General features: G+C 44.0%; 1 protein-coding gene across 1 annotated transcript in view; it reads left to right on the plus strand.

The window, feature by feature from the left end:
- GALNT17 (polypeptide N-acetylgalactosaminyltransferase 17) overlaps positions 1–27,731 on the plus strand; it is a 453,103-nt gene that overhangs the window by 396,644 nt on the left and 28,728 nt on the right. Inside the window, exons 7-8 of the mRNA XM_025864642.2 lie at positions 16,419–16,604; positions 19,006–19,143. Coding sequence (XP_025720427.1) covers positions 16,419–16,604; positions 19,006–19,143 — 324 coding nt within the window. The remainder of the gene's footprint in view (positions 1–16,418; positions 16,605–19,005; positions 19,144–27,731) is intronic.

The following is a 27,731-nucleotide window of genomic DNA, read 5'->3' on the forward strand; positions in this document are numbered from 1 at the left end:
CAAAAAGAAAGGACTGCTATGGAATCATTGGAAGGACCCTGGCGAGCCTCCAGCCTTGGAGGAAGCCATGGGTGACCCAGCTCAGGAAGGCAGGACCACGCCTACTCCCAACACATCAGCAGCCTCAGCCACGAACCTTCTTGCTAACTAATCGGCTGCCTGTAAGGGACTCGGTGTCTTTATCTTTCAAGTGGAGTGGGAGGCGGATTCATCTTCTGTTTAAATTTAACTGCTAGTTATCTCTCTCTCTTTTTCTTGGCTGAGCCTGGGAACTTGAGTGTGTGTCCATTTATTAATATGGCTCCCAGTTCACAGGGGAAGGAAGTTGGTTACACTTCTCATCTCGGCTGCAGGAGAAGCAGAGAGAGGGCTAGAAGCCTTCCTACACCCAGACTGTGCTTCCTCACGATCCCCTACCAAGAAGGCCAGTGTGTTTGTGATGCTGTCCCTCTAGGAACACCCAAAGCTGCTATTTGTAGATGGTGACAGGGATGGGGAGAGAGGTTGGAGGCCCAATAGGCCCCATTCACCCCACTCCTATGGGATAGAGGAAGAGCATGAGTGATGACTTCTTTCATCCCCTGTTGACAACAGGCTGGCTTCCTGCCAGGGTCCTGGAACCCCACAGCATCTCACTGCCAGCGCTGCCCTGTCTGCACCTCCCAGGAGGTGTCTGTGGTCACAGTCTCTGGAGAACCAACCTCAGGTCACCGTGGACTCCCAGGTGGTGCTCAGGGTCCATCTGAGTTTCTCTTAAGTGGCTGTCCTTACTCTCTGAGCCTCTGTGAACACTGGACACCACTTTACAGCAGGTGCACCCTAGGAAATGCGCAGGCCTGACCACCTGGGGTAGGACAAGAGGGCCAAGGGTCTGTCCAACCAGGCAGGACAGGGTCAGCCACGAGGGAGCCAACATCCAGTCACAGGTCTGTGCCTTGGGCAAAAGCCAAATGTGCACATAAGGACTCATGGTGCTCCAATGGTGAGGTCTGTGTCCCTTGCCCCAGCATCAGTTACCCTAGCTCTCCCTGAGGTTTTTGGGTCATTCTCTCCAACTTGCCCCTCCAATGCACACCATATGCCCTACTGACTGTGCTATAATGAATGGGAAGTCCTTATTATATGAGAGCTAATAAGGATGGGCTCTTTCATCTGGTGGAGCTATGGCAGGCTGGTCAGTCCTGGCCTCTTCCTCATCCTGGTCCCAAAAGGCAGGCAACCCTGTACCTGCTGTCCCCTTCTGTAGATTTTTGGGAGTGGTCATTGGTAAGGCCTTTCATTTAGCCCAGACCAGGTTGGTTTCAGTGATGGAGCTCAGAAAGAGCAAGGACACCCTTCGAGGATGTTTTGAACCATGGTGATAGGATGCTCTTTGAAGCATATGGACATTCCAGGCTCCTTCCAGATCGCTATACTTGCTCTCAAAGCTCTGGCTTAACACCTTTGGTGTTAAAGACACAGAATTAAATATAATTCACTTTCCTCCTATGGTGAAGCATAATTTAGCTCTAATTGCATCCTACCAGCTCCTCTTTTGTCCTAGGCAAAATTGCAGGCTAAATGATAGTAGAACATGGATGCATAGAGAGGGGAATGAACGCAGTGTTAGCACCCACCCCCCTTCTGGCTGCTTCCACACCAAGGTTTTAAAGCAATCTTCAACACTTTCCTGGAATTCTAATTTTAAATTTTGAGAAAAGAGCAAAGACTGTGCGTAAGATGTACATCTAAATTATCTTTAGATCCCTGGCAGCATTTAGCTCTGAGCTCTGGTCTTAGTAAACATGTAGATGGTATTGAGTTGAATGACCAAAGAAGGTAAATTATTACAAGTTGAAAGCATCAGGCTGGGAATACAGAGGGATAAATGCTTCATACCTACTTAGTTGGAGCTGCTCTTGCAAAAGGAGGGACTGTCCAAAGGAAGGAGTCTGTGAACAGGGCAGAAATGGAAGGACAGAGACAGGAGTGAGGGGAGGCCCACATAGGAAAGTCCTAAGTGGTAGGGAAACAGGGAAAGGCAAAGGAATTGGGGGAGGACAGGGGCAGAGCGACCTAAAAGTGCCTGATTGAGGCTGCTCCGGGCTTTTTTCCTAACAAAGAGCCCCAGGTCCTCTCTGACAGTAGCATGCTATCAGGCTGGGTAGCAAGGCCGGGCTAAATTTTAAACGGGTAAGAACATAGACCTGATATTATTTGTTTCCCCCCCCCCCAACATTATTCTTTCAAACACATCAGCAACAACCACAAAAATTAAAAGAAAAGGAAAAAGCCCTCCTGACACACCTTCCATGCTCAATAAATCAGGCTGTGAACACACATTTTCAATATGTACGCATTTCTTTCCTTCTCTGAATCACATGTCATTTTACCAAGCTTTATTTTAATTCCTCATCTTGTATTAAGAGAAATGACTTGCATCCACTGGCAACAGAATCCAGATATTTAGAGGTTCTCACCACTGTGGTGCTTAAATTGAGATACGTTTTGAGGTCCATATTTGTAAATCCGATTTCTGAGAAATGGTAATAAATAAAGCAGAAGATTGAAATTGAATTTTTGTTAAAGGACTTTAGGAGGAAAGCCATTACGCATCTGTCCAATTTAAGGGGCTAGAACAGATATTTCAACCATGAAAAGCCAGCTCACCGTCTCCAGGATGGCAGAGAAGAACATGGAGGAGCAGGGGCACCTCTGGGAGTCCTGATTTTGAAGAGAATGAGCCTGTATTTTGGGAAGTGGGTTATCTACCAAAAGTGGGTTACCTACCAAAAAAAGATTGGTAGGATGGGGGTAACAAATTAAATGTTCTCTTAGTCAGAAATCTATGTTGTTTTGAACAGATTTTACCAGCAGACAAAAGGCTAAAATTTGCCTGCACTTGGATTACCAAATGGAGTCATTTACATAATTTGTGTTACATGTTCCTCCAGTGTTGCTTTTAACAACGTACATGGGCTTCAGTGGCTTCCAAAGTGACTTCAGTCTGATACCAGGAAGAATTTGCATCCATGGGAAGGAGGCATCTGGAAGACCAGCTCCAGAGTGGTAGGGCTTCACTCCCCAAGGGAGAAGGTGGGAGAGGCCCCTAGTACAGGGCCTCTGGGTTCTGTGAGGTCAAATACATAGGTCAGGCCATGAGAGGAGCCCATGCTAATGAAGGTTCTGGAGCTGAAGGTCAGTTAAGTCCACTTCTGCTTGGGAGATGGTCATAAGGACTGTGGGAGCTTGTGTGGCCCCATAACACCTTATAATCTAGAATCTCCAGGCACTGGTCACAAACCACAGGAACACATCAGAGTGTTTATTGAATTATAGGCTCTTTGATTCCCCTTCTGCCACCTTTTTTTTTAAGGGTAAGATTTTTTTTTCCTCTTATATTCCAAGTCTACATGACAAAATATAGAGAAAATTATATGTACTTCTCTCCTAAGAGATGTCAGTGAAGTCTCCTGTCACTTCAGGTGTATGGGCCTTTGAGTTGGGGAGAAAGTGTACTGAAGATAGACTGGAGACTTTCGCAGGGAAGTTTTATTTTCTGTACTCCTTCCTGGCTGGCTGACCTGTCAACTCCCTTAAAATTCTCCCATTAGAATTCTGGTATTTGTCATTTTCCTCTAGAGAAAAGCCAAATGTAACTTGTGAACAACAACATCCTGTAAGACATCAGAGAAGGATGTTGCATAGCTCCTGGGTGGTCTGGGGGCTGCAGAACTTCCTTGGTTGGCTTGCCTCTTTGGCTGACAGACCAGAATGGACAGCAAGGGACACCAGTGGTCACCCTTGGAGCAGGCACAGACCCCGTGGATGAGGTTGGTGTAGAGGAGAAAAAAAATCTTTTTTTCAACTCTTCTAGGTTCTCAGCTAGGGCGCCTGTAAGAAAAGACAGATTAGCAGGAGAAAAGCAGACAGATAGTTATTAACATCTCATATATACCTGGGAGAAACTCAAGAATGGGAAAACTTCAAGAGGTGGCTTAGAACTTGAGCTTGAACACCATCTTCAGCTAAAATGAAGAGGGGTGTGGAAGATACCGGTTGTGGGAAGGGGACCAGGAAAAGTACTATAAGTAAGGGTAAGGTTTGTTAGGCAGATTTAAGTCAGTGCTGTCTCCATGGATGAGTCTCTTGTGATTTGGAGTCATCCTTCTCTTCCAGGTATAGAGCAGAAGGGGGTGGGGAACCCTTGCAAATGGAGATTTTTTAATAAAAGTAATTTTCCCTTATAAAAGGGAAACTTCTGCTCTGTTTTCAGAGCTTCTGTGTCTGCTATTTCTCAAAATAATCAGCTCAAAATAATCTTTATGGCAAAGAGGCCTATTTCCGGGTGGCATATTCTGGTCTCCTACAGTGGCCATTCCTGGGCCTTGAGCAAGGGCAGGAGGATAGGGACGCCCAAGAGGCATATATCTGAGGGAGAGTGTTGGCAAGGACACTGAAGGGCGCAACCCACACAGACACTTGGGGCACAGGCCTGGACATTTTGGAGAGACTATTAGGCTGGACAAGCTAGCACAGCTCATCAGCATGCCAGTCCTTGCCAGTGTATTCAGTGCCCAATCAGAGAAAAACCTTCTGGAAACTCAGTCCAGCCCATCCTCCTCTCAGTTGGTACTGGGAGCAGAGAGACAATGTGGCATCAGAAATCTAGCCTTGGAGTAATGATAACAATGATGTCCCAGATAACGTGTATTGAGAACTTGGAGCCATGTACTGCTCTAAGCACTTGGCATATAGCACATCTCATTTAAATATCACGACAACCCAGAGAGGTAAGGACGTATATTATCCTTCACTATACAGGGGAGGACATTGGGACACAGTAAGGCTAAGTTGCCTAAGGTCAACCAGGGAGCAGTGGAACCAGGGCTGGAAGCATGCGGTCTGAAACCTGGGTCCGAGCCCAGGAACCACATCACTGGTCTCCCATTGAAAGGCTGGGAGACTCTGTGGTGTCCCTACATTTGTACATCCACAACCTCAAGTGGCCCTCATCATGGCTCTGTGGTGTAGGCAGGCAAGTAGTATGACGCCATCTTATAGGTGAGGAAGCCTTAAATCTGGGAGGAAAGAGGAGAACGACTTGCTTAACATCACATAGCTGGACTTTGGAGAAGGTAGAACAAGAATATTGGCCTCTGCTGCACGGTTCATTTTTCTGTAACCTCGTGGCCATCTCCATGCTAGCTCTACACACAGCCCAGGGAAGGAATGATTTAGGAGACCCTGAACACTGGAGCATTTGGATGATGAAGGGTGAGGAGAGGGAGAGAAATGACCCTGGAAACCAACTTCATTTTCTCCATACAGCCTCTGATAATAACGAAAAGACAAACAACCCAATTAAAAATTGGGCAAAGGATCTGAATAGACATTTCTCCAAAGAAGATATACAAATGGCCAATAAGCCCATGAAAAGATGTTCAACATCATTAGCCATCAGGGAAATGCAAATCACAACCACAACAAGATGCTACTTCACACCCACTAGAATAGCTATAATCAAAAAGATGGACATTAACAAGAGTAAGTGAGGATGTGGAGAAATGAGAACCCTCATTACGCTGCCGGTGGGAATATGAAATGGTGCAGTCACTTTGGAAAAGATTAGCAGCTCTTCGAGTGATTAAACATGGAGTGACCATATGACTCAGCAAATCCACTCCTAGGTATATACCCAAGAGAAATGAAAATATGTCCATGTCCATATAAACACCTGTACATGGATGTTCATAGCAGCATTATTCATAACAGCCAAAATGGAAACAGCCGAAATGTCCATCAATGGATGAACGTATAAACAAAACGTAGTACAGTATCCAGCCTCAAAAATGAATGAAGTACATATATATGTTACAACATGGATAAAGCTTGAAGATATTATGCTAAGTGAAAGAAGTCAACCACAATGGGCCACATATTATATAATTCTGCTTATGTGATATATATATCCAGAATAGACAAATCCGTAGGGACAGAGTAGATTAGTGATCGTCTATAGCTGGGGGTGGTAGTGAGGGGGCTGACCGGTCATGAGTATGGGGTTTCTAGGTGGGTGATGAAAATGTTCTAAAATTGATGGTGAGGATGGTTGCATAACTCTGCGAATATACTAAAACACTGAATTTTTACATTTTAAAAAGGTGAATTTTATTATATGTGGGTTCTATCTCAATATATCTATTATATATTAAGGAAAACAAAAAAGCCAAAAACAAAAGCCTTAGCCTACTAAGATTCCCTCTTCAGCCAGATCTGATGTGATGCCCTGGCCTATGGTCCTATGAGTTAACTCATTCCATTTTGCATCCCCTCCATGTTCTGCGGGACTATTTGCTGGACCTTCTACAGCATCTCTTAGTCTCTTTTAGGCTTGGATATTGGTGGTAATTGCCTAGTAGTGGCTTTGACCCCTTTCTGCTCTCTGTGGTTCATCTTCAAACAAGCCTGCTAATGCCCCCTGACAGCTTGCCTTTGCCCTCAACACTCCTGCTCATTTCCTGCCCCAAGGATAGTAGGCAGGCCCACTGGGCCACTTAGTCAGGACCTGGACAAGACACTGGCCTTGGTCTGGGCTGGGTGAGGATTCAGGACAAAATTAATTAATTTCTTTCTTAATTAATTTTCATAGATCAAAAATAGCTCATATCCCCCCAACGAAAGAAACCAACATCTGATGGTATAACATGCACAGTTTTGACTGCATGAGTGACACAGAAGACTCACTCACACACACCACCTTGGGTCATCTTGGCCTGTGTGTCCTCACAGGAGTAAAGACTAAGATGTTGAGTGCCACAAAGTGAGTGAGGAAGACCAGCAGCCATCTTGCTTTCTACTCACCTTAACATCTTAGGAAGTGATAATACTTGTTTTGTGGGGGTATGAAAGATGGTCTCCAAGAGAAAGCCAACTATACAACTGATAATAGAATAAAAGAAAGTGATGGCTGCTCACCAGAAATAAGTTTGGGATAAATTAAAAGGACAGACACACTTAGCCATGGTTTAGATCTGGGATCTGGTAGTGTCTCTTTTACGCCCTACGCCAAGACAAGAAAATGCCATTCAAGAAATTTGTTCGGTAAGTGGCACAGGGAATGTTGGCTGGTTCATAGGGAGAAAATACAGTTTTGGTGCATGCCTGGAGACTGCTTGTGATAGAAAGTGCACACGAGAACCCAAGGCACCCTAGAGATTTGATTCAGAGATAAAGCAGTGGTCTAGCTAACATGCCTGAATTCATTAGTTGGGGGATTCCTGGTGGTCTCAAGATTACTCCTCAAGAAAGTCAACACTGTGGAGGGCAGTCTAAGGAAGGAGGTGTCCTCCACTGGTGATGACCCTGTTCCTCCAGGCTGGGACCCTAGCCCTCCAGCCTGGGACTGAGGCTGGGACGTAGGTGTAGGGAATCATAGACACTGAACACCAGAGCTGAAAGGAGCCTCAGAGATAGTCTCCCCCTCATTTATAGGGGAGAAAACTGGGGTTGGTAGGGGTAGAATGAGTGTGCCCAAATTGTGGGAGAAATAGAGCCTGTGGCCTTTCCTTACTAGAGAATAAAATGGTTGATTCCTCCTCTGTATCTGTCAGCTTGTGCTATAGGATGCCTCCCAGGTGGGTCCCAGCTGGGCTGGATTTGCACTGAGTCAGGGTGCCAAGGAGCAGCAGTCCCAGAAGCACAAGGGTGGTTTTGGGTTTGTGGGCATACAACTTGGGGAGACTCAGAGCTTCATGGTGTTGAGTCCTCTAATAAAGGCCCTTGGTCAATCTGATTTTCCTTTCTGTGCCTGTCATTTGTATGTCTAGATTATTTCCATCTTCCGTCTTCATTTCATTCCTCCCTCCGTCCCTTTTATGCCCTCTCTCCAGACCCATTCCACACATGCGCCCTCCATCCCCCGCTGCATTCATTAACGCATTCACATGTTCATTCATCGAACAAAAAATTTGTCAGGTGCTCACTGATGTGCTGGACCCGGTGCTGGGCAGTGGGGCCGCAGGATGACATGGGTCTTGTCCTCATCGAGCTAATAGCCCAGTAAAGAAAAAAGAAAGTAATCTTCTCATACACCCACTGTGTGGGGGGGCACGCTCACAAAATCACAAGTGCAGTAAGTTGTGCTTACACGAGTGTATGTGAGCATATTATAGGGGGCTCTGGCTTTATGGGGGGCTTCCCTGAGGAAACGTTGATTGAGCTAAGGCTGAGGTTGGAGGAAGAGGTAAAGAGGCAGAGAAGAAAGCAGTGTAAGCAGCGTCCCAGGCAGGGCTGTAGCAAAGGCTCCGAGGCTGGAAAAGAGAAAGAAGGGTCACTGTGGGGAGCTGCGGAGATGATGATGGTGGGGTGAGGCATGCAAGTCCTCAAAAGTCACTTTAAGATTCTGGGCTTTATTCTCAGAGCAAGTAGGAGCCCACAGAGTGTTCAGGGGAATGATGTGATCAGATCATGGGAGTCTGGCTGCTGAGTGGAGGCCAGATGAATGGAGCCATCGGGAGGTGGGTGCTGTGGTCCAGGTGGTGACAGCTTAGAGTGATGGTGGAGGAGGTCGTGGTCTGGTGGTCATGGCGGGTGTGAGGGGAAAGGACTGCAATTGAGCCATAGTTAAGAGTCATTGTCTGCAGGACTTGGTGATGGATTGACCAGTGCCTGGGGAGCCGAGTGCTGAGCAAATGGCACCTGGATTTCTGGATTTCTTTCTGGATTCTGCAGCTTCCTGTTCAATCTGAATGAATGGGGCGTGGGGGCAGAGGGGGGTACAGAAGGCTCTGGGCCCCCTCCCGTAACAGCATCTGAGGCTCTTCCCAGAGACAGCTGCCCCCCCCCCCCGATGGTTGCTGGAGCATCTCAGGAAAAATGGCTTTCATGTTCTCAGGGTGCTCACTGTTCATATTCTAGTGACACAGCTGAGAATTCTCACTAGATTACTTTGGCTACCAACCTACTCATTCCCAAACAGTACTTTCTGCTGCTTTTGAACAACAGCTGGCTTCTAAAAATGGTGCAATAAAACTAGACCTTGAATATTTGAATTCTTGTAGTGGTTACCAAAGCCAGACACACAAGATAATCCGCTGGAGTCCAAGAGAAATATATTAGCACTCCATTTCTATATAATTTCAAATGTCTTTCTGTATACACTTATCATCTGTAAAATCTAGTAGTACGATAGCACGTGCATATAATTTAAAATGGATAAAGACAAACTATGAGAGATCCTTGACTCTGGGAAACAAACTGAGGGTTGTGGAAGGGGAGGTTGGTGGGGGGATGGGGTAACTGGGTGATGGGCATTAAGGAGGGCATGTGATGTGATGAGCACTGGGTGTTATACGCAACTAATGAATAAATGAACACTACATCAAAAACTAACGATGTACTCTATGCTGGCTAATTGAATTTAAATTTTTAAAAAATGGACAAAGTCAATAGATTGGAGGATGGGCTTCAACTGTTTTTTTCCAGATGAGAACGTATATCAAAACTGTTTAGAGGCCACTGCCTACAATAGGTGATATAAATGAACCAGCCACATTGGCTTTAGCTCCTGGCCTCCTCCACAGCTCCTCACCTCCGTCAAAGCAGTGACTTCTGGCTTCCTCACTTTGCCCCCTTCCTGACCAGGCTCCTTGGTGATAGAAGCACTGGGGAGAGTGTGGTCCGAGCAGTACCTCTTCCCAACATCTCTGGAACCACGACCCAGTGTTCTGAGCTTTGGCCAGGCACATCATCACTTCTCTTGGCCTCAATCATAAAACCATAGACCCAGGATAGATATTAAATGACTTTAGGCCTGTGGTTCCCAAACCTGGCTACACATAAGGGATGCCTTTAAACACCCAGTAGTACCTCAGCTCCTCCCTGGAGAATGTGATTCATAGGTCTGGGTTGGGACCCAGGCATTTGTAATTTTAAAGCACTCCCTTGGTGATTTGGAGGCACAACCAGGTTCGGGTACCAGCGATGTGGACCAGCTTCTCATCCTGGCTTGAAGGGAAGACTTGAGACCCTGGGAAGTACGGAGAACATTCAGGGAGACCAGGAGACAGGCTGAGATCCGGGCGTAAATTCTGGAAATAACAACTTTTGCCTTGTCCGATGACATACTTTCCATCGTCTTTAGGACTCTAATGAGCTGTTGAAATATTTATGAAACAACATGAGTTGAATGAATGAAATGCATCAAAAGATGGAATTAAGCCAGCATGCCCTTGAAGACCCTCTCTCTGGAGCACTGGTGGGGAAATCAGAAATCATTCGCACTCATTGACATCCTTCTCCTCGTGTCTTGTTCTTCCAGGGCATCACTGTCCAAAGCAGGAAGGATGTGTTCTTGTGATGCTCTTTTGCCTCCAGAGGCCTGGGTAGCCTTGAGCAGGCTTTCTGGCCCAGGACGTGATGCTTCCACACTATGTCCGGCTGCACAAGCAGAAAACCTAGGAGTCCTTCTTGGTCCTTCGTCTCTGCCAAATCCAACCCATTGCTCAAGATTTTGCCATTAAAAAGCTTAAATCTGTCAACCTCAGTTTCTATTTCACTGCCCTAGCCAGAGCTACCAGCATTTCTCCCCAGGATGACAGTAAGACCCTCCTGCCTCCTCTGTCTCCCCTCTCCTTGCTACTGACCTGTTTCCCACACTTCAGCTAGCATGACTTTCAAATTCGTATCTTTCAGTGGCTTCTCATTTAGAACAAAGATCAGTTTCCTCAGTGTGGTCTATAGGCCCGGCTGGTAGGAGCCCTGCCTCCCCACCCAGCCTCATTTCAGGGTCTTCTCCCCTCTTCTACCCCTGCTCTGAGATACAGCCACATGGCTGTTCTTTCAGTTTCTTGAATATTCCACTTAAGTCAGTTGTTTATGTACACTCAAATTCAGTGGCTTAGAAGAACAGTTGATTTGCTCGCAATTCTGGAGTCTGGCGGTTTGGGCTGGGATCAGCTAGATGGTTCTTCTGCTCTTCACAGCACTGGTGGGCTCATTCACGCATAGGTGATCAGTCAGTGGCTTGGCTGGAGGTGTATGGTCCAGCTGAGGCCCAAGGCACATGAGAAAGTCCAGGCCGGACCCCCTTCACCCCATGGCCTTTCATCCGCAGCTTCTTTATAGCCTGGTGGACTCAGGATCCCATGAGGGAGAAAGTGAAAACTGTAAACCCTCTTAAGGCCTGGCCTTGGAAAGTGTGAAACATCACTTCTAGTGCTTTCTATTCATCAGTGAAAGTCTTAAGGGTAGCCTAGATCCAAGAGAATGGAAAGTAGACCTAACCCTTTGATGGAAAGGAGCATGGGAGGGATTGTTGCAGCCATCTTGAACCCAGCCCACCACCCCAGGCTCCCCCTACGCAAGGCCACTGCACCTGTCCTGGTTGCCCCTGTGCTTGAGCTCTCATCCACTTCGCCCACTTCTTTAACCAGGTTAGCTCAGTCTAGGCCTTCTGATTTCACCTTACCTGTCCCATGTCAGGGATACTTTCTCTGAGCCTATGGGCCACATCCCTCTCTTGAATGCTAGTTTTTCCAGCACTGTGTTGCTTTCCTTCATAGGAATTAGCTTCATTTCTGAGAGTGCACATCTACCTGTGATAATTTAATTAGTGTGTTTCCCTTGCAAGACCATCAACTTCATGAGAACAAGGAGCAACTTGTCTGTTGACACTCCCTATGTCATTCTTATGCTAGAAAGTAGGCTCTGAGTGGAATTTTCTGGTTGAATAAAGTAATTAATACTTGTTCCTGGAGTTACCACACCTCCTGATGGTCACCTCCCCACTTCCCAGGCAAAGGGTCACCAAGAGCCACACCATGGCTTCTCTGCACCCCCAGAACTGATCCCAGGGCTTGGAGTGTGCTGTCTTCCTGGCCGATTTCAGCCCATATAAAGGGCCTGCTCCCCCCTTCTTCCACCTTGGCATCAGAGATGTACCAGTTAGTCTTTCATCCTCACCTTCTTACTCATTTCCCTTTGGTATCATTTCATCCAGTCTTTGTAGGACTCACCATTTGGGCTGATAAATAGTAATGGTCATCCTTCCTTGGGATCAGCTGTACTCGGGACACATGTACCTAGTGGTTATGTCTGGGAGAAGGATAAACTAGATCACTCCCTGTTTAGGGAGCCACCCTTTTGCTTTCATACCTCTCAGGTAGAGTAGGAGGCTAGGTGAATAGCAATCCTCTGGAATAGACCTCGGCAGTTGCCTTAGCTCACACTGTTGGTCTTTGTCTGAAGTATTCAGTCCACTTTCTTGAAAAACGTCACTTCTACTGTCTGCACTCAGTCATTGACCATGGGCACACTCCACATCAACTTATCGACACTTAGGGCCAACCCATGAGCTCTGCTGTGACCACTCCTGTCAACTTGGAGCAGAGCCTCCCGAGAATTGAGAATCACTCAACTCACTGGCTCCTTCCAGTTCCCCTTGCAGTGCCACACCACCAGATGGCTTCGTGTGGCAGGAAGCTAACCTTGACTCCCCTCACAATGACACCCCTAACCTTGAGGGTATCGTTGGTGCCATCCTGCCCCCCTCACTCACCCTGGCTACAGGGCAGGTCGGAGGTGCAAGCTGTGGCTGAGGAAATGCTGGAGGACCCATGGCCACAGGTCAGCTCCCCCTGCATTGCAGGGGTCGAGCTGCGGTGCCCACCAAGTAAGAGCCGGCATGCTGGTATGGCATGTGGTTAGGTTGTGGTTGTGGATCCCGCACTTACTGACTGTGAATTGTAAACAACTTAATCAACCTCTTGAGTCCTCAGTTTTCCTCATCTTTGAGGATTTCATGAGGTACTTGATGTTTGGTGCTTGGTTGTAAGGATTTGGCTGGTCCTAGGTTCTGGAGCAGGCAGAGTGAAGACACTCACCTCTGGAGGGGAGGGTCTGCAGAAGTGGAGGATGGGGGAAAGGTAGAGCAGAGGGGAGCTCCCAGGACCTACTCCAGGGCTGGGGCTGTCCCTCAGGGCCCAAGGGACTGGGCTTAGTTTGCTTCCCACACCTACTGGGTATTTATGTGTCTCTTCCTTCTTCTCTGTTTTTCCTTCCTCCCTCCTTCCCTCCCTCTCTCCTTTCTTGTCTTCCTTTCCTTCCTTTTCCTTTCCTTTCCTTCCCTTCCCTTCCTTTCCCTTCCTTTTCCTTTTCCTTTTCCTTTTCCTTTTTCCTTCCTTCCTTCCTTCTCTCTCTCTCTCTCTCTCTCTTTCTTTCACTTTGAATCACCTCTTCTGTCTGACACTTCCAGAGTACTTTACAGTGTGAGTGTTTCAGTGATGTCATTTTCGGTCTCATACAAGATGTGTGGCTGCTGGTTGCTCATGCTTATGACCTAAAACCAGTCTAAGTCACTGGAGGTGACAGGCTGAGGTGTATACCAGAGCCAGGCAGGCACAGGATGGTAACAGGAATGTGGTGCAGGCAGAAGGGGTCTGTGATGATGTTACCAGCATCTGGGCCAGCGCCCAATTCTGGATCCAGCAGAGGGCTGTACCATCAAGACACTAAACAGTCTGACAGCCCCTTGCCTCTCCCCAGACCATACAGGAAGAGCTAAGTGGCTCTGAGTTGGTGTCCACTGAGTGTGCCAACTGGTATCCACATGGCAGAGCCCAGGACAGGAAGTCAGTGTCCCTGTCACACAGGACAGACATGCTGTGCTGCCTGCCTCCCAGCCTGGCACACCATCTCCCACTCTTGTTCAAGAGGCTTGGGGTCTGACCTGGCCCCTCTGTTCTCTCAACCCACCCATAGCAAGGAAGGCCACCTGACACCCCTTGTGAGCCTAGTCGTACCCCCAAAGACAATCTGGAATAATTTGGACTATCCTGACCTTGGTCTGGACTGCTTACAGAAGACTGGCACCAACTCGGCCTGCCTGTGGGTTCTGTTCCCACCTGGCACCTCCATTCTTGTGACTGGGTTTCTGGCTTTTGCTAAGGCCCTTCATACGCCTGCACCTGTGGTCCCTGCTCAGAAACTGGTCTTCATAGAACTCGGCTTTGGCCTGCATCACTTCTCCTTAGCCCCCCAAACTGGAATCTATCCATTGAATCTCCTTTTTCCCATCTCTCTGTGGAATTATCTATCCATCTACCTATTTATTTTTGTCACAGCTTTGTTGAGCTATTCACATACCATTACAACTCACCCACTTAAAGTGTACAACTCAGTGGTTTTTAGTATATTCAGAGAGTTGTTCAGTGATCACCTCAATCAATATCAGAACATTTTTATCACCCTAAAAGGAAACCCCATACCCACTGGCACTGGCCACTCTACCTTCCTCCAACCCCAGGCAACCATCAGTTTTCTTTCTTTATGGATTTTCTTATACTGGACATTTCATATAAATGGGATCATGTAATATACTGTCCTTTGTGACTGGCCCCTTTCCCTTAGCATAATGTTTTCAAGGTTCATCCATAGTGTAGCATGTGTCAGTGTTTTATTTATTTTATTGCTAAATAATATTCCTGTTGTATGGATATACCATTTTTGTTTATCCATTCATCAGTTAATAAACATTTGCCTAATCGTAGGTCATGAAAATTTGCCCTTACGGTTTCTTCTAAGAATTCTACAGTTTTTGCTCTTACATTTAGGTCTTTGATCCTCTTCAAGTTAATTTTTGTATATGTTGTGAGGTGGGTGGTAAAAATTCTTTCCTTGGCATACTGTCTGGCACAGTTTGTTGAAAAGACTATTTCCCCCCATTGAATTGTCTTGGCACTCTTGTTGAAAGTCAGTCAATTATAAATGTGAGGGTTTATTTCTAGACTCTTGATTCTATCCTCTTGTCTGTCCTTATGCCTGCACCACACTGTCTTGATTATAGTAGCTTTGTTGTACGTTTTGAGATCAGAAGTGGAAGTCCTCCAGTTTTGTTCTTTTCAAGGTTTTCTGAGTCCCTTGTATTTCCACATGGATTTTAGGTTCAGTTTGTTAATTTCTGCAAAGAAGCCATCTGGAGTTTTGATGGGGATTGTGTTGAGTCTTTAAATCAATTAGGGAAGTATTGCCATCTTAACAACATTAGGTCTTCAAATCCATGAACATGGGATGTCTTTCCATTCATTCCTTGAATCTCGAAACTGCCCAATGCTGCATACCTGTGCAACTCTGTATCTTTGCATATTGCCCACCCCTGGAAATTTAGCCACCGGGTTTTGCCCTGTAAGGTCTCTTACCCCTATTCCCCATAGGCCTTTATCCATATTTGCCTCCCTGACTTGGCTTCCTTCCACTGTCAGCAACTGTCATGCCAACCCATGGGGGCACCTACTTGTCAGGTCCCAAATCAAACTACTCTGGACCACCCACTGTCTACCAGTCTCTTAGCTCACAGTCTCCTCCTTGAAGATGAGGATTCATGGTTATGGGGAGAATTTTCCATCTGTATCATTTCCCTGTGGTGCAGCCAGAGTTGGGAAGTAGAAACAGAAGATCACACACATGTGGAAACTTGCAAGAGGGTCCCAATATCCTGGAGGAGGGGACCTGGGAGACTAAAGGTAGAGGTGGCTTGAAGTATCCCAGGTTGGGACAAGCAACGTTGTCTGTGCTGACTGGGTCAGCTCACCAGCACACTCTCATTTATGGAGAATATACAGGATCCTCATGGCAGGACAGTAGCATAGGTCCCTGAAACCTCTCTGTGTCCTCTCTCCCCACCAGGACCAGGAAGTTTATTTCCACAAAGTAGTCCTTCTTGACAATCAGAAATGCTTTATTTTTCCTGGGACTGAGAGAAATTGGGTAGTTCAACTTTCCCCAACAAGCAAGGCCTTCTGAGCCTGGATGTCTGCCATGCCCATGCAGAGACTGGCAAGTGTCATTTCCCTGGGCTTGTGCATCCCTCAAGGCAACTGCCATTTCAGCCTTCCACCTGAATATTCCAGCAATAACAAGTGATGCCTGTACATGATAACACTGGGGCAAATGCTTCCAGAAGGCTGGGCATCTGTGCTCTTAGGACTCCAAAATAGAGTCTATTAACAATGCATAAGTAGACTGTTGTATACTTTGTGCTGATATGAATAAAGATGGGTTGTTTTTCAGTTTGAATTTTCTGTTCTAGGTCTGCAAGGCATAGCTTCAGCAGGTGGGAAAGAAAACCTCCACGGGGGCCAATTGTTCACTACTGAGAACTTAAGAAAACCCATGCATCACCAGGGGTACCTTAGGTTAATTGTCCTCTGTTACCCAGAGCCCTATTTTAACATCCTAAACTATTATATCTATAAAAATTCTTTGACACCTTTTATCCAGTTTAGGTTAATCTACATTGCAGTAACAGACAAACCCTGAAATACATTAGAATGTATTTCTCACTCATGATAAGTCTCCTGACCATTGCCTTGGGGCCTTGGGGAGGGGCAGTGGCCTCTAAGAATTTCTCTGTCCAACTGATAAAGTCCTTGTGCCTCCAGGTGTGGCTCTGCGGGGGCAGCATGGAGGTCCTGCCTTGCTCACGAGTGGCCCACATCGAGCGGAAGAAGAAGCCTTACAACAGCAACATTGGTTTCTACACCAAGAGGAATGCCCTTCGGGTTGCGGAGGTCTGGATGGATGATTACAAGTCTCACGTGTACATAGCGTGGAACCTGCCACTAGAGGTAAGGGGCGCAGCATTCCCCATCACCCTGGACCAGTGGTCTTTGGTTTGACGGGTCACTGATCCCTTTAATCAGTTGACGGTTCCTCCCCAGAAAGATGCTTACACTTGCAAAAATTATAAGAGTGTTTTGAGGGGTTTTGCAGACCTCCAGGTGGTAGAACCCCTACTTTACATGGGGACTGGCACAGTGGAGATCTCAAAATTCTTTTACAAAGAGTAGAGGATCTTGTTGTGTTAATCCCAGCCGTGTTCTAGTAATCCGAGTGCCTTGCTCCTGAACAAGCATTGTATCCAGGAGACTCTCGAGCAAAGGTCTGGGTACAGGCCCCCATCATTTGCTCTGACTTTGTGCCCTCCCCTGGACCTCCAGCTGCCCCCAAGACATAGGCCCCTACTGTTTACATGACTCTTTAAGTCTCCTCCATATCCTGCCCAGAATACTGAAGCCCTACAGGAGTATTGCATGGTGGCTGTACACTAGCTTGGTTGGAATCCTGCTCTACCACTTACTCGTTATGCAGTCTTGAACAAATCCATTTATCACCTCTGTCCCTTAGGTTCCTTGCCTAAAAATAGCGATAATAGCAAGTCCTCTTTCCTAGGGTGATTGGGAAAACTAAATCTAAAGTACTTGCTTAAGTAGTAAGTACTAAGGTACCCAATCTAAGTACTAGAGTACTCAGTTTAAGTTCTGAGTCCTGAAATGCTCATTATAGGTACTTAGGTCCACAGCACAGTGGGCTGACCAGCACCCTCAGCCATGCCCTGAGAGAGTTGCCTGGAATTGTTCCCACTGAGAATTGGCAGCCCCTGTGTTTCAGGAGACTGGAGCCCAGAGCAGCAGAAATGCAGTTGAATATGTGGAAGAATTATAGATAAAGAGAATAAAAGTGAAGAATGTTTATCATATCGTTACAGTTATTGAAATAATGTTCTAAAGCATTGACAGTCCCTTACTGCCATGCAGCACTTTATAGGTGTTAAGCCAGAAGTGATTCTACACATGATTATTTATATAAACATAGGTAATACTTGCTGAGTCCTTGCTGTGTCCCTGGTGCTTGGCAAGTTCCTTATTTGCAATATCTCATTTAGCCCCCATAACAACCTCCTGACATAGTTTTCTATGCCTCAGTTTCATCATCTGTAAAACAGGGATTGTTAACACTGAGCATTTCTACATTCTCATGAAGATAAATATAAGGCTTAGAACAGAGCATAGCAAATATTAAGGGATCAATAAATGCTAGCTTGACCTGGACCTATGTGCCGTCCATTTTACAGATGGGCAAACTGAAGCTCTGGGAGGTTAAACATGACTTGCTTAACGTCCTACCCATAGCATATGGCGGGGCAGGGATGCAAATTCACATCTTTATTCGACTCTCCCCACAGCCCTGTGGACATCAGCACAATAGGTATTGTCATTCCTGCTTGTGGGTGAGAAGTTGTGACCTACAGTGGCATTGTTACTCAGTCATAAGAGTTCAAGGCTGCTGGCTCTGTCCCAGTGCTTTCTCCAGACAACCTCTGGTCCCTGATGCCAGCAGTACCCTCCTGGGCTTTTCAGCAATGGCCATTCTCTTTTGTTATGCTTAAGCATGTTAAAACCAAGAGTTAAGATATCACTGTCCAGGATTGCCTTTGGGTCTTAAAAGTTTTACATTTAAAGGGATTTTCCTTTAAAATCACCATTTGGCTGTTGAAAGAAGAAATCTTAATGGAATAATGTGAACTCTCCCTGGCCCCCAAGTTGCTGCCTGGCTGCCCGCCATTGTAGAGACAGCACCCCGTCCCTCCTGGGCCACCGCCATCTTGTAGCAGAGTCTGTGGAGTCATATTTCAGCTACTCTATTTTCCCCTGTCAGCACACGGCAGCCCATTACAGGTTCATTTCTGTAAAAGCAGAGTGAATTATTCATTAGATCATCATTACAAGCTTTGCCATGGAAAATTATTTTCACTTCTGTGTATAATGAACTTCACAAAGAGCCAGCAAAGGGGGAAAGCACACTTGTAGGGAGCAGAAAGACAGGAGGTGGTTATAGGCATTTATTTCCTTGTCTTAATCAAATAATTCCTCTAATAATTGGCTCTGAGAGTTGCTGAGGATGTGCGGGAGAGACGGAGCTGGGTACGTAGGTTGTCAACATCTGTGTGTCCCAGGGTCCCTTTCGTGTGGTGACAAGGATGGTTGACTTTGGGGGCTGCTAGCTGCACTCAGGGGACAGCGGTCTAGCTTGGGGCTCTATGATCAAGTGAGTCCCCTTAAACCTACTTTCTAAGCAAGCGTGCGGGACTTGAGGTTTCTCCCTGATGGTTTCTTTGAAGGCCACCTGTCCTCTCCTCTGGCCAGGATTCCCCCGTCCCAAATGTTCCTTGCTTATCTCTACTTTCAGAATCCGGGAATTGATATAGGTGATGTCTCCGAAAGAAGAGCCTTGAGGAAAAGTTTAAAGTGTAAGAATTTCCAATGGTACCTGGACCACGTGTACCCAGAAATGAGAAGATACAATAACACCATTGCATACGGGGAGGTAATTAAGACCATGCATACATGCTGTCAGCTTGGATAGCTATGCCTTAGGCTGGAGACTGCTTTGATGGGGGGAAAATAGAGAATAGAGTCATTCATTCATTCATTCATTCAAGAGTGGTTTTGGAGGTGCAGGACCTGGAAGCAAGGCTCTCACCAGCTGGTGGGGGGAGAGCATAATAAATGTTACAGTGGGGGTGTGGACCAAAGGCTCTGGTGGCCTGTTCTGCCAAAGGGTATGGAGTACATGATCAGTTCTGTTTGGGACATTCTGATTTTGAGGTTCCCTGGGACCTGTAAGTGGGACATAGAGCAGGAAGTTGTATATAAAGACAGGCAGTGACTGGAGCTGTCCATTGCTCCGTGCTGGGGATCAGAGCCCGTTGTCACCAACAAAAGGGTAGATGCTTTTATATTTTCTAGGATGAGATTGAGATGACATCACCTCTCTAGACATTACAACAGATTGACTTTTCTCTGATTACAAATGCCATAAATATGCATTTTAGAAAATTTTGAAAATAATAAGAATAGCAGTCAACACTTGCAGAGTGCTTTTGATGTGCCAGCACTATTCTAAGTGCTTTTCACATATGAACTCATTTTACCCTGTCCTTATGAGGTAGAAGTATTATTTCCATTTTGTTGATCAGGAAGCTGAAACTTAGATGAAGTAAATAAATCACCTAAGGTCTCAGCCTGTGAGTCATGAAGCCAGCTTTGGACATAGGCATTCTGATTTTCTAGATAATATGTACAGTTTGATGTAGGGTCTTTACTCTGTGCATGTGTGTGTGTGCACATTTTTTAATATTCACACATACATGCTTTTTATTAACATATCTATATGTATGTATTACTAAAGCCATGGTATACACATGCATAATAATTTGAAATATTAATGCTCTACAAAGAATATTTTCCTGTGTCATTTCTGCAACATTAATTATTATTATGTATGATGCTACCTTTGTGTATGCTGTGTTTTGCTTGAAAATATAGACATTTATGTTGTTTCCATTTTTAAAATATCAGCACCCCTGCTGAGAACATGGTTGTACATAAGCCTTGTTGCCTCCTTGCGTTGTGTGTTTAGACAAGGAATCATTGGCATAGAGTCAGGCCAGGGCACAGGCAGCCAGCTGCACTGGACCCAGTGGAGACACCCACTAGCTGCAGCATTTGGGCTTCTTCCCAGGCCTGCCTGCAGCTGCCCTATGACAACCAGGCTGAAGCTAAGAAGGCTCTCTAAGAATTAGAGTGTTCCCTTTTTTTATAACTGTGTATTTTCCTACTTTGTGCCTGATGCCTTTTATAGGAAGTAAATCAGCTGCCGGTTAAACCATGGGGGGTGTGGGCGAGGTGTCCCTCCTGAGCCGGAGTCTGGAATGGGAAGCATGTGTCTTGCGTGAGGGCAGTCTATATAATGATTAGGGATGTGTGAAGATTAGGGACCTGTGAAGGCTGAATCCACTGCACAGGTCTGTGGGGAAGATTTGGGACAGTAGCTGGTACCCAGCAGTGACAACTAACAGGTCCAAATTGCTTTGTCTTTTCTTGTTCCAAACAAAAGCATGGTGTGGGGGTTTTTGGGTTATCAAAGTAAGATCAAACAAAAGGAGTCCTCGAGAAATAACAGGCAGTGAATGGATTATTTGTAAGACAGTTGGGTGAATTGCCTAGCTCTGTGGAGAAGAAAACAATTTAAATTCTTACAGCTCACCATATCCTGAAGGGTATTTCAGATGAACTACAGAGTTAAATGAAAGAAAAGAAACCATAATAGAACCATACGGAAATGCGTGTGCATCTGATCTCTGAAAGGGCCAGAGCTTTCTAAGAATGAAAGCCCTGGAAGAAAATGCGAAGGAAATGGATAATGGATCTCAGCTTATAAATATTAAAATAATCTATACATCAACTGAATAGAGACACTGTATGTCAAACTAGAAGTATGTATGCCATAAATAGTGTAGATGAATGGATAATACAGTTAATATATCATGAGCTCTGTGAACTGATTTAAATTTTAATAATTAATTTAAATAAAATAAAACATCCCCAAAGAAAAATAAAGTACGAGAGGAAACACAAATGGTTGGAAAACACATGAAAAATTTTCATGGATTTCATCATCAAAGAAATTAAAATACGTCTTAAAATACATTGAGGTAGGGTTTTTTTCTTCTTCCAAATAAACGAAGATTCACTTTTGGAATATATGTTGGCGCTCTGCCAGCCAGATCTTGGTTATATGAAAAACCACAAATCCTCTGGTGAGAGTGTAAATTGAAACAAGCTTTTTAAAAAGCAATTTGAACCACATGTATTAAAAGTCTTAATGATAGTCACACTTTCATCTCCACTCTTATCCCAAGCAAATAATTTGAAATGAGGACAAAGATTTGAGAGTAATTGTTCATCTTTTTTTTGGGGGGACCAAAAATTTTGAATCTAACTTGAAAGTTAGTTAAATATACCATACTAATAGTTTGAAGTATTTTGCAGCCATTTTAAAAGATGTGTACAAAACTTTAATGACATGAGAAAAATGTTGATATAATTTTTTTTAAGATTTTATTTATTTTTTGACAGAAAAAGAGAGAGAGCACAAGCAGGGGGAGTGGCAGGCAGAGGAAGAGGGAGAAGCAAGCTCCCCACTGACCAGGGAGCCCGATGCGGGGCTCGATCCCAGGACCCTGGGATCATGACCTGAGCCGAAGGCAGAAGCTTAACTGACTGAGCCACCCAGGCAGCCCTGCTACAATTCTTAAGAAGCAAAAAGTCTGGGTGGTTTAGTCAGTTGAGCATCCAACTCTTGATTTCTGCTCAGGTCATTATCTCAGGGTTGTGAGATCAAGCCCTGTTTAGGGCTCTGCACTTGAAACCTGCATGAGATTCTTTCTTGCCCTCTCCCCCTGCCCGCCCCCCCCCCCGTGCGAGCACATACATGCACACTCTCTCTCTCTCTTAACAAAAAAAAAAGGATTATAAAATTGGATTGGCTACTATTTTAGATTGGAAGCAAGTAGGAAAATAGCAATGGGGAAATGGAGTTGATAGTTGTGGTTACTTCTGTCAGCGAGACAGGCAGTCTTTCTGGTGGTACTTTGTCATGCTTTCCCAATTATTGCTGATGTTTATATGATAATATTATAGTTAGAAAAAAAGTATTAAAAAACAAAGAATAAAAATGGGAAAATTCAAGAAGATGGCAAGGGCACAGTTCCACAGGCTGTGCACTGAACAGCTCCAGGGCCTGCCATGCACATGAAGGACAGTGTAAATGACATCTCTGGAGCTGAACAATGGGGTGACCATGGAGTCAACATAGAGATCATGGTCTGATTTTTGGAGGAGAGAAGACTTTTGTTTTTGCAAATCTCTCTCTCTCTTTTAAGTAATAAATTCAATGCACACACTCTATAGAAAATAAAAAGATGAAACAAAACTTATTCCAAATCCCAATTCCCAGATATGATCCATGTTAACATTTTAGGGCATTTGCCTCTATTACTCCTTCTCTGCTTGCTGAGTTCCATATGCTAAAATAGATTTCATATGGACTATAACATTAAATGAAAGAAATCAAACTAATCAAATTCAGTTTGGTAACAAAATTTGCCATTATTTGGACAACTTTATTTCTGACACTCACTCCTACTGGTTCTTTTCACCACACCAGGCCCCCGAGCAGTGGGAAAAAGGAAGGCAGAGTGAATATCGTACTATATTTGCAATTTATGTCCTTCGTTTTTCATGTACAATTCTGTTTGAGAGTCTTTCCCCAGGCCAATGAATATTTCTGGGTTTAATGTTCCTTGCTCTTTCCCAAGTTTTTAGCTTGCTTGTTTTTTGGCTTTAAAAAATCTTTCTAGTCACGTGAATTGTGTATGTCTTGTTCTTAATTGCATTATGGTAATGTTTTTTTGTTAGGTTTTTATTTAAATTGCAGTTAGCATACAGTGTAATATTAGTTTTGAGTGCACAATTTAGTGATTCAACACTTCCATACAACCCTGGGTGTTCATCATGACAAATGGGCTCCTTAACCACAGTCACCTATTTCACCGCTCCCCCCACCCCTCTCCCCTCCAGTAACCATCGGTTTATTCTCTATAGTCTGTCTTGGTTTGCCTCTCTCTCTTTTTTTCCTCTATGCTCATTTGTTTTTTTTTTTTTTCTTAAATTCCACATATGAGTGAAATCATCTGGTATTTGTCTTTCTCTCACTGACTGATTTCGCTCAGCATTATACTCTCTAGCTCCATACACATCAGTGCAAATGGCAAGAGTTCATTCCTTTTTGTGGATGAATAATATTTCATTGTATATATACCACATCTTCTTGATCCATTCATCAGCCAATGGACACTTGGTCTGTTTCCATAATTTGGCTATTTAGATAATGCTGCTATAAATATCAGGGTGCATGTATCCCTTTGAATTTGTATTTTTGTATTCATTCGGTAAATGCCTAGGAATGCAAAGATGCTCACCATCAGTCATCATCAGGGAAATACAGATCAAAACTACAATGAGCTATCACCTCACACCCATCAGAATGGCTAAAATCAACAACACAAGAAACAACAGGTGTTGGCGAAGTTGAGGAGACAGGGGAGCCCTCTTATGCTGTTGGTGGGAATGCAAGCTAGTGCAGCCACTGTGGAGAAGTTTGGAGGTTCCTCAAAAAACTAAAAATAGATCTACCCTACGATCCAGCAATTGCACTAATGTTTTTTTAAAAAATTCATCTCTGAGTCTCCATAATGAAAGGTCAAGCGGTATTAATACGAGAACATTAACATACTTTCTCCCGACGGCTTCATCGACTTCTCAGTCTTTGTTAACATTAACTGGGATTTTAGATGCAAACATTATTTTACTTTATTTACATTTCATACCTTTCAGAATAGCTTTTCAGTTAAATTCATTTCAGTGACAAAATTTGTGATTCTTCAGACAATTATATTTTAATGGTTATAATGCTCCTCGTTCTTTTGGCCACACACAGACCCCAGCACAGTTGCAAAGCTAGGCAGGAACCTTTGAGTGGGTGTCAGTCCCAGTGTTTCTGCCTCACACAACAATAATGGTGCCTACACCCACTTAGACAGAAAGTCATTTTCCCTTGATTTTTTTTCTTTGAATTTTTATTTAAATTCTAGTTAGTTAACATACAGTGCAATATTGGTTTCAGGAATGGAATTCAGTGATTCATCCCTTACATACAACACCCAGTGCTCATCATAACAGGTGTCCTCCTTAATACCCATCACCCATCTAACCCATCCCCCACCCACCTCCCTCCGTCAGCCCTCAGTTTGTTCTCTATCATTAAATCTCTTAGGGTTTGTCTCCCTCTCTCTTCTCCCCCCTCCCCTATGTTCATCTGTTTTGTTTCTTAAAGTCCACATACGAGTGAAATCCTATGGCATTTGTCTTTTTCTGACTGACTTATTTCACTTAACATAATACACCCCAGCTCCATCCGTGTCTTTGCAAATGGCAAGATTTTATTCTTTTTGATGGCTGAGTAAATACCACATCTTCTTTATCCATTCATCAGTCGATGGACGCTTGGACTGCTCCCACAGTGTGGCTGTTGTTGATGCTGCTGCTATAAACATCAGGGTGCATGTACCCCTTTGAATCTGTATTTTTGTGTCTTTGGGTAAATACCTAGTAGTGCAATTGCTGGGTCATGGGGTAGTTCTATTTTTTAACTTCTTGAGAAACCTCCAAACCGTTCTCCAGGGTGGCTGCACCAGTTTGCATTCCCACCCACAGTGCAGGAGGGTTGCCCTTTTTCCGCATCTTCACTAACACTTGTTGTTTCTTGTGTTGTTAATTTTAGCCATTCTGATGGGTATGAGGTGATATCTCATAGCTTTGATTTGTAGTTCCCTGATGATGAGTGATACTGAGCATCCTTTCATGTGTCTGTTGTCCATCTGGATGTCTTCTTTGGAAAAATGTCTATTTGTGTCTTCTACCCATTTTTTGACTGGATCATTTGTTTTTCATTTCCCTTGATTTTTAAATGTTTATCTACCTCTATTAGCTGGATTGTATTAAAATAATTTTTAAAGAAAGACATGTGGATACTTGATATCTTGACTCTCCCATGTATGAGATAATTGCTTTTCCACATGTAAAGGCAACTCGGTGTGCACAAAAACATTCACCCCCAAATCCTTTGCTCACATTCCATGGTTGACTCATATTCTCCTTGTGGCCTGAAGACCCCTAGTTTGGTTTTATTCGTCTTTTTTTCTTTTACTGTTATTTATGTGAAAGACAATACACATATGCATAAAGCATACATGTGTAGCATAATAATATAAAGTGAAAAACTACCTGGGTAAAAACTAGAACATTTCCAGCAATATTTCCACTTACCCTTGGCTTACAAGTCCGTCTTCTTAGTGTCTGAACCTGCAGATGGGGTGAGGGTGTTCTCCTTGCTGTCCCGGCAAACTCAGTATGGTACCAGCTCTCCTTTTGTCTAACTCTCCAGACCATGGACTATTTCAGGGCAAGGACTGTTTTGTTTATCTTTGCATTCCTTAAACTTAGCACAGTCCCAGGCATGTAGCAGGCCCTCCATAAATGTTTATTAAGTCCCTGAATAATAGACTTATTTGCATAAACATCAGAAACAAAATTTAAAAGGCTAGCATTCTGAAATTATTATATGGAACGAATATGCCTTAAAAACAATGTCCTTAATATATAAAGAGCTCTTACAAATCTACAGTAAAACCACTTGAGATCCCAATAGGGAAATAAACAGATAATTCTCAAAAAGGGAAATAATTGCTAAACATGAAACATTCCAATTTACTATTAATTGTAAATTCATAAAAGCAAGATGTCTTTCTTCACCTCTCAACATAATATTTTTTATTACCTGTAATTTTTATTTTATACTTATTTTAAAAGCCTCATTAGGCTTCCATTAGGCACATTTTATCATGTTGCTGTTGTACAGACATAAAAAGGAAATATAAGCAAAGTACATTGGTAGAGGTATTTCTAAGATTTCATTGCTTTCAACATCTTAACTCTTCTGAATTACTTTTTGACTCAAAAGTTGTTTGAATTTTTCCATGTAATTTATCCTCTGCATCACTGAAGGCATTAACAATGAACATTTCCTCAAAGCATCTAAGAAAGAACTAAAATACGGTGCGGGGCTCCTAAGGTGGCTTTATAGTTCCTTGGAGATCATTGCTTGGGACTCGTTGTGCAACATGTCTGATTCATCACTTCTACCCCTCTGCACAAATTTTTGGAAACTTGGGTTGAAAACAGTACTCCACCAATTTCTTTAGAATTTTTCTTCCGAGCAGCTTTCTTTTTTTTCTCCTCCAGCTTTATTGAGATATAATTGACATATAACATTTTATAAGCTTAAAGTGTTCAACATGTTGGTTTGATACAGTTCCATATTACAAAGTGGTTACTGCCATAGAGTTAGCTAACACCTCCATTACATCCCATAATTACCATCTCTTTTTTGTGGTAAGAACATTTAAGATGATCTATCCACTTAGCAATTTGAGTATGTAATATTGGCTGTAATCACCATACTCTACATGAGGTTCCCCAAAATCTAGGTTTGGAAGTTTGTGTACTTTGACCAACACAATGTTTTTAAATGGTGAAACTCAGGACTAGTAATTTATTTACGTATCTTGTGGATGGGAATAGAAATTAGTTCAAAGTTTCCAGAAAGCAATCAGACAGCATGTTTTAAGAACATTAAGGGATCCATACTTTTTGCTACTGTAATCCCAGTTCTCAGATTTTTTTTTAAGATTTTTTTATTTATTCATTTGAGAGAGGAAGAAAGAGCAAGTGAGAGCAGGGGGGAGGGTCAGAGGGAGAGGGAGAAGCAGACTCCCTGTTGAGCAGGGAGCCCAACGTGGGGCTCCATCCCAGGACCCCGGGATCACGACCTGAGCCGAAGGCAGACGCTTAACCGACTGAGCCACCCAGGTGCCCCTCTCAGATTATTTTCTTGAGAAAAACCTGAAATGGGAACAAAGCTTTACATGCAAAGTTTCTCATTACCGTCAAAAGTGAACAAAACTAAATTGTCTCAAAATTGGGAAAAATTAACTGATTGTGGGAAAGGATTGTGAACAATTGTTACTTCTGCATTTTTCAAGATATCTCAGTAAGATGGTATTATTTTTATAATCTTTAAAAAAAAAAAACAGGCATTAAAACTCTGCTCAGTTAATGTTCACAATAGCCAAGCCGTGGAAAGAGCCAAGATGTCCATCAACAGATGAATGGATAAAGAAGATGTGGTATATATACACAATGGAATATTCAGCCATCAAAAGGAATGAGATCTTGCCATTTGCAACGACGTGGATGGAACTGGAGGGTGTTATGCTGAGTGAAATAAGTCAATCAGAGAAAGACATGTATCATATGACCTCACTGATACGAGGAATTCTTAATCTCAGGAAACAAACTGAGGGTTGCTGGAGTGGTGGGGGCTGGGAGGGATGGGGTGGCTGGGTGATAGACATTGGGGAGGGTATGTGCTATGGTGAGCGCCATGAATTG

The sequence above is a fragment of the Callorhinus ursinus genome, unplaced genomic scaffold (genome assembly GCF_003265705.2).
Source record: "Callorhinus ursinus isolate GAN/ISIS: 27379988/994484 unplaced genomic scaffold, GSC_fseal_2.0 scaffold55, whole genome shotgun sequence".
NCBI classification, from domain to species: Eukaryota; Metazoa; Chordata; class Mammalia; order Carnivora; family Otariidae; genus Callorhinus; species Callorhinus ursinus.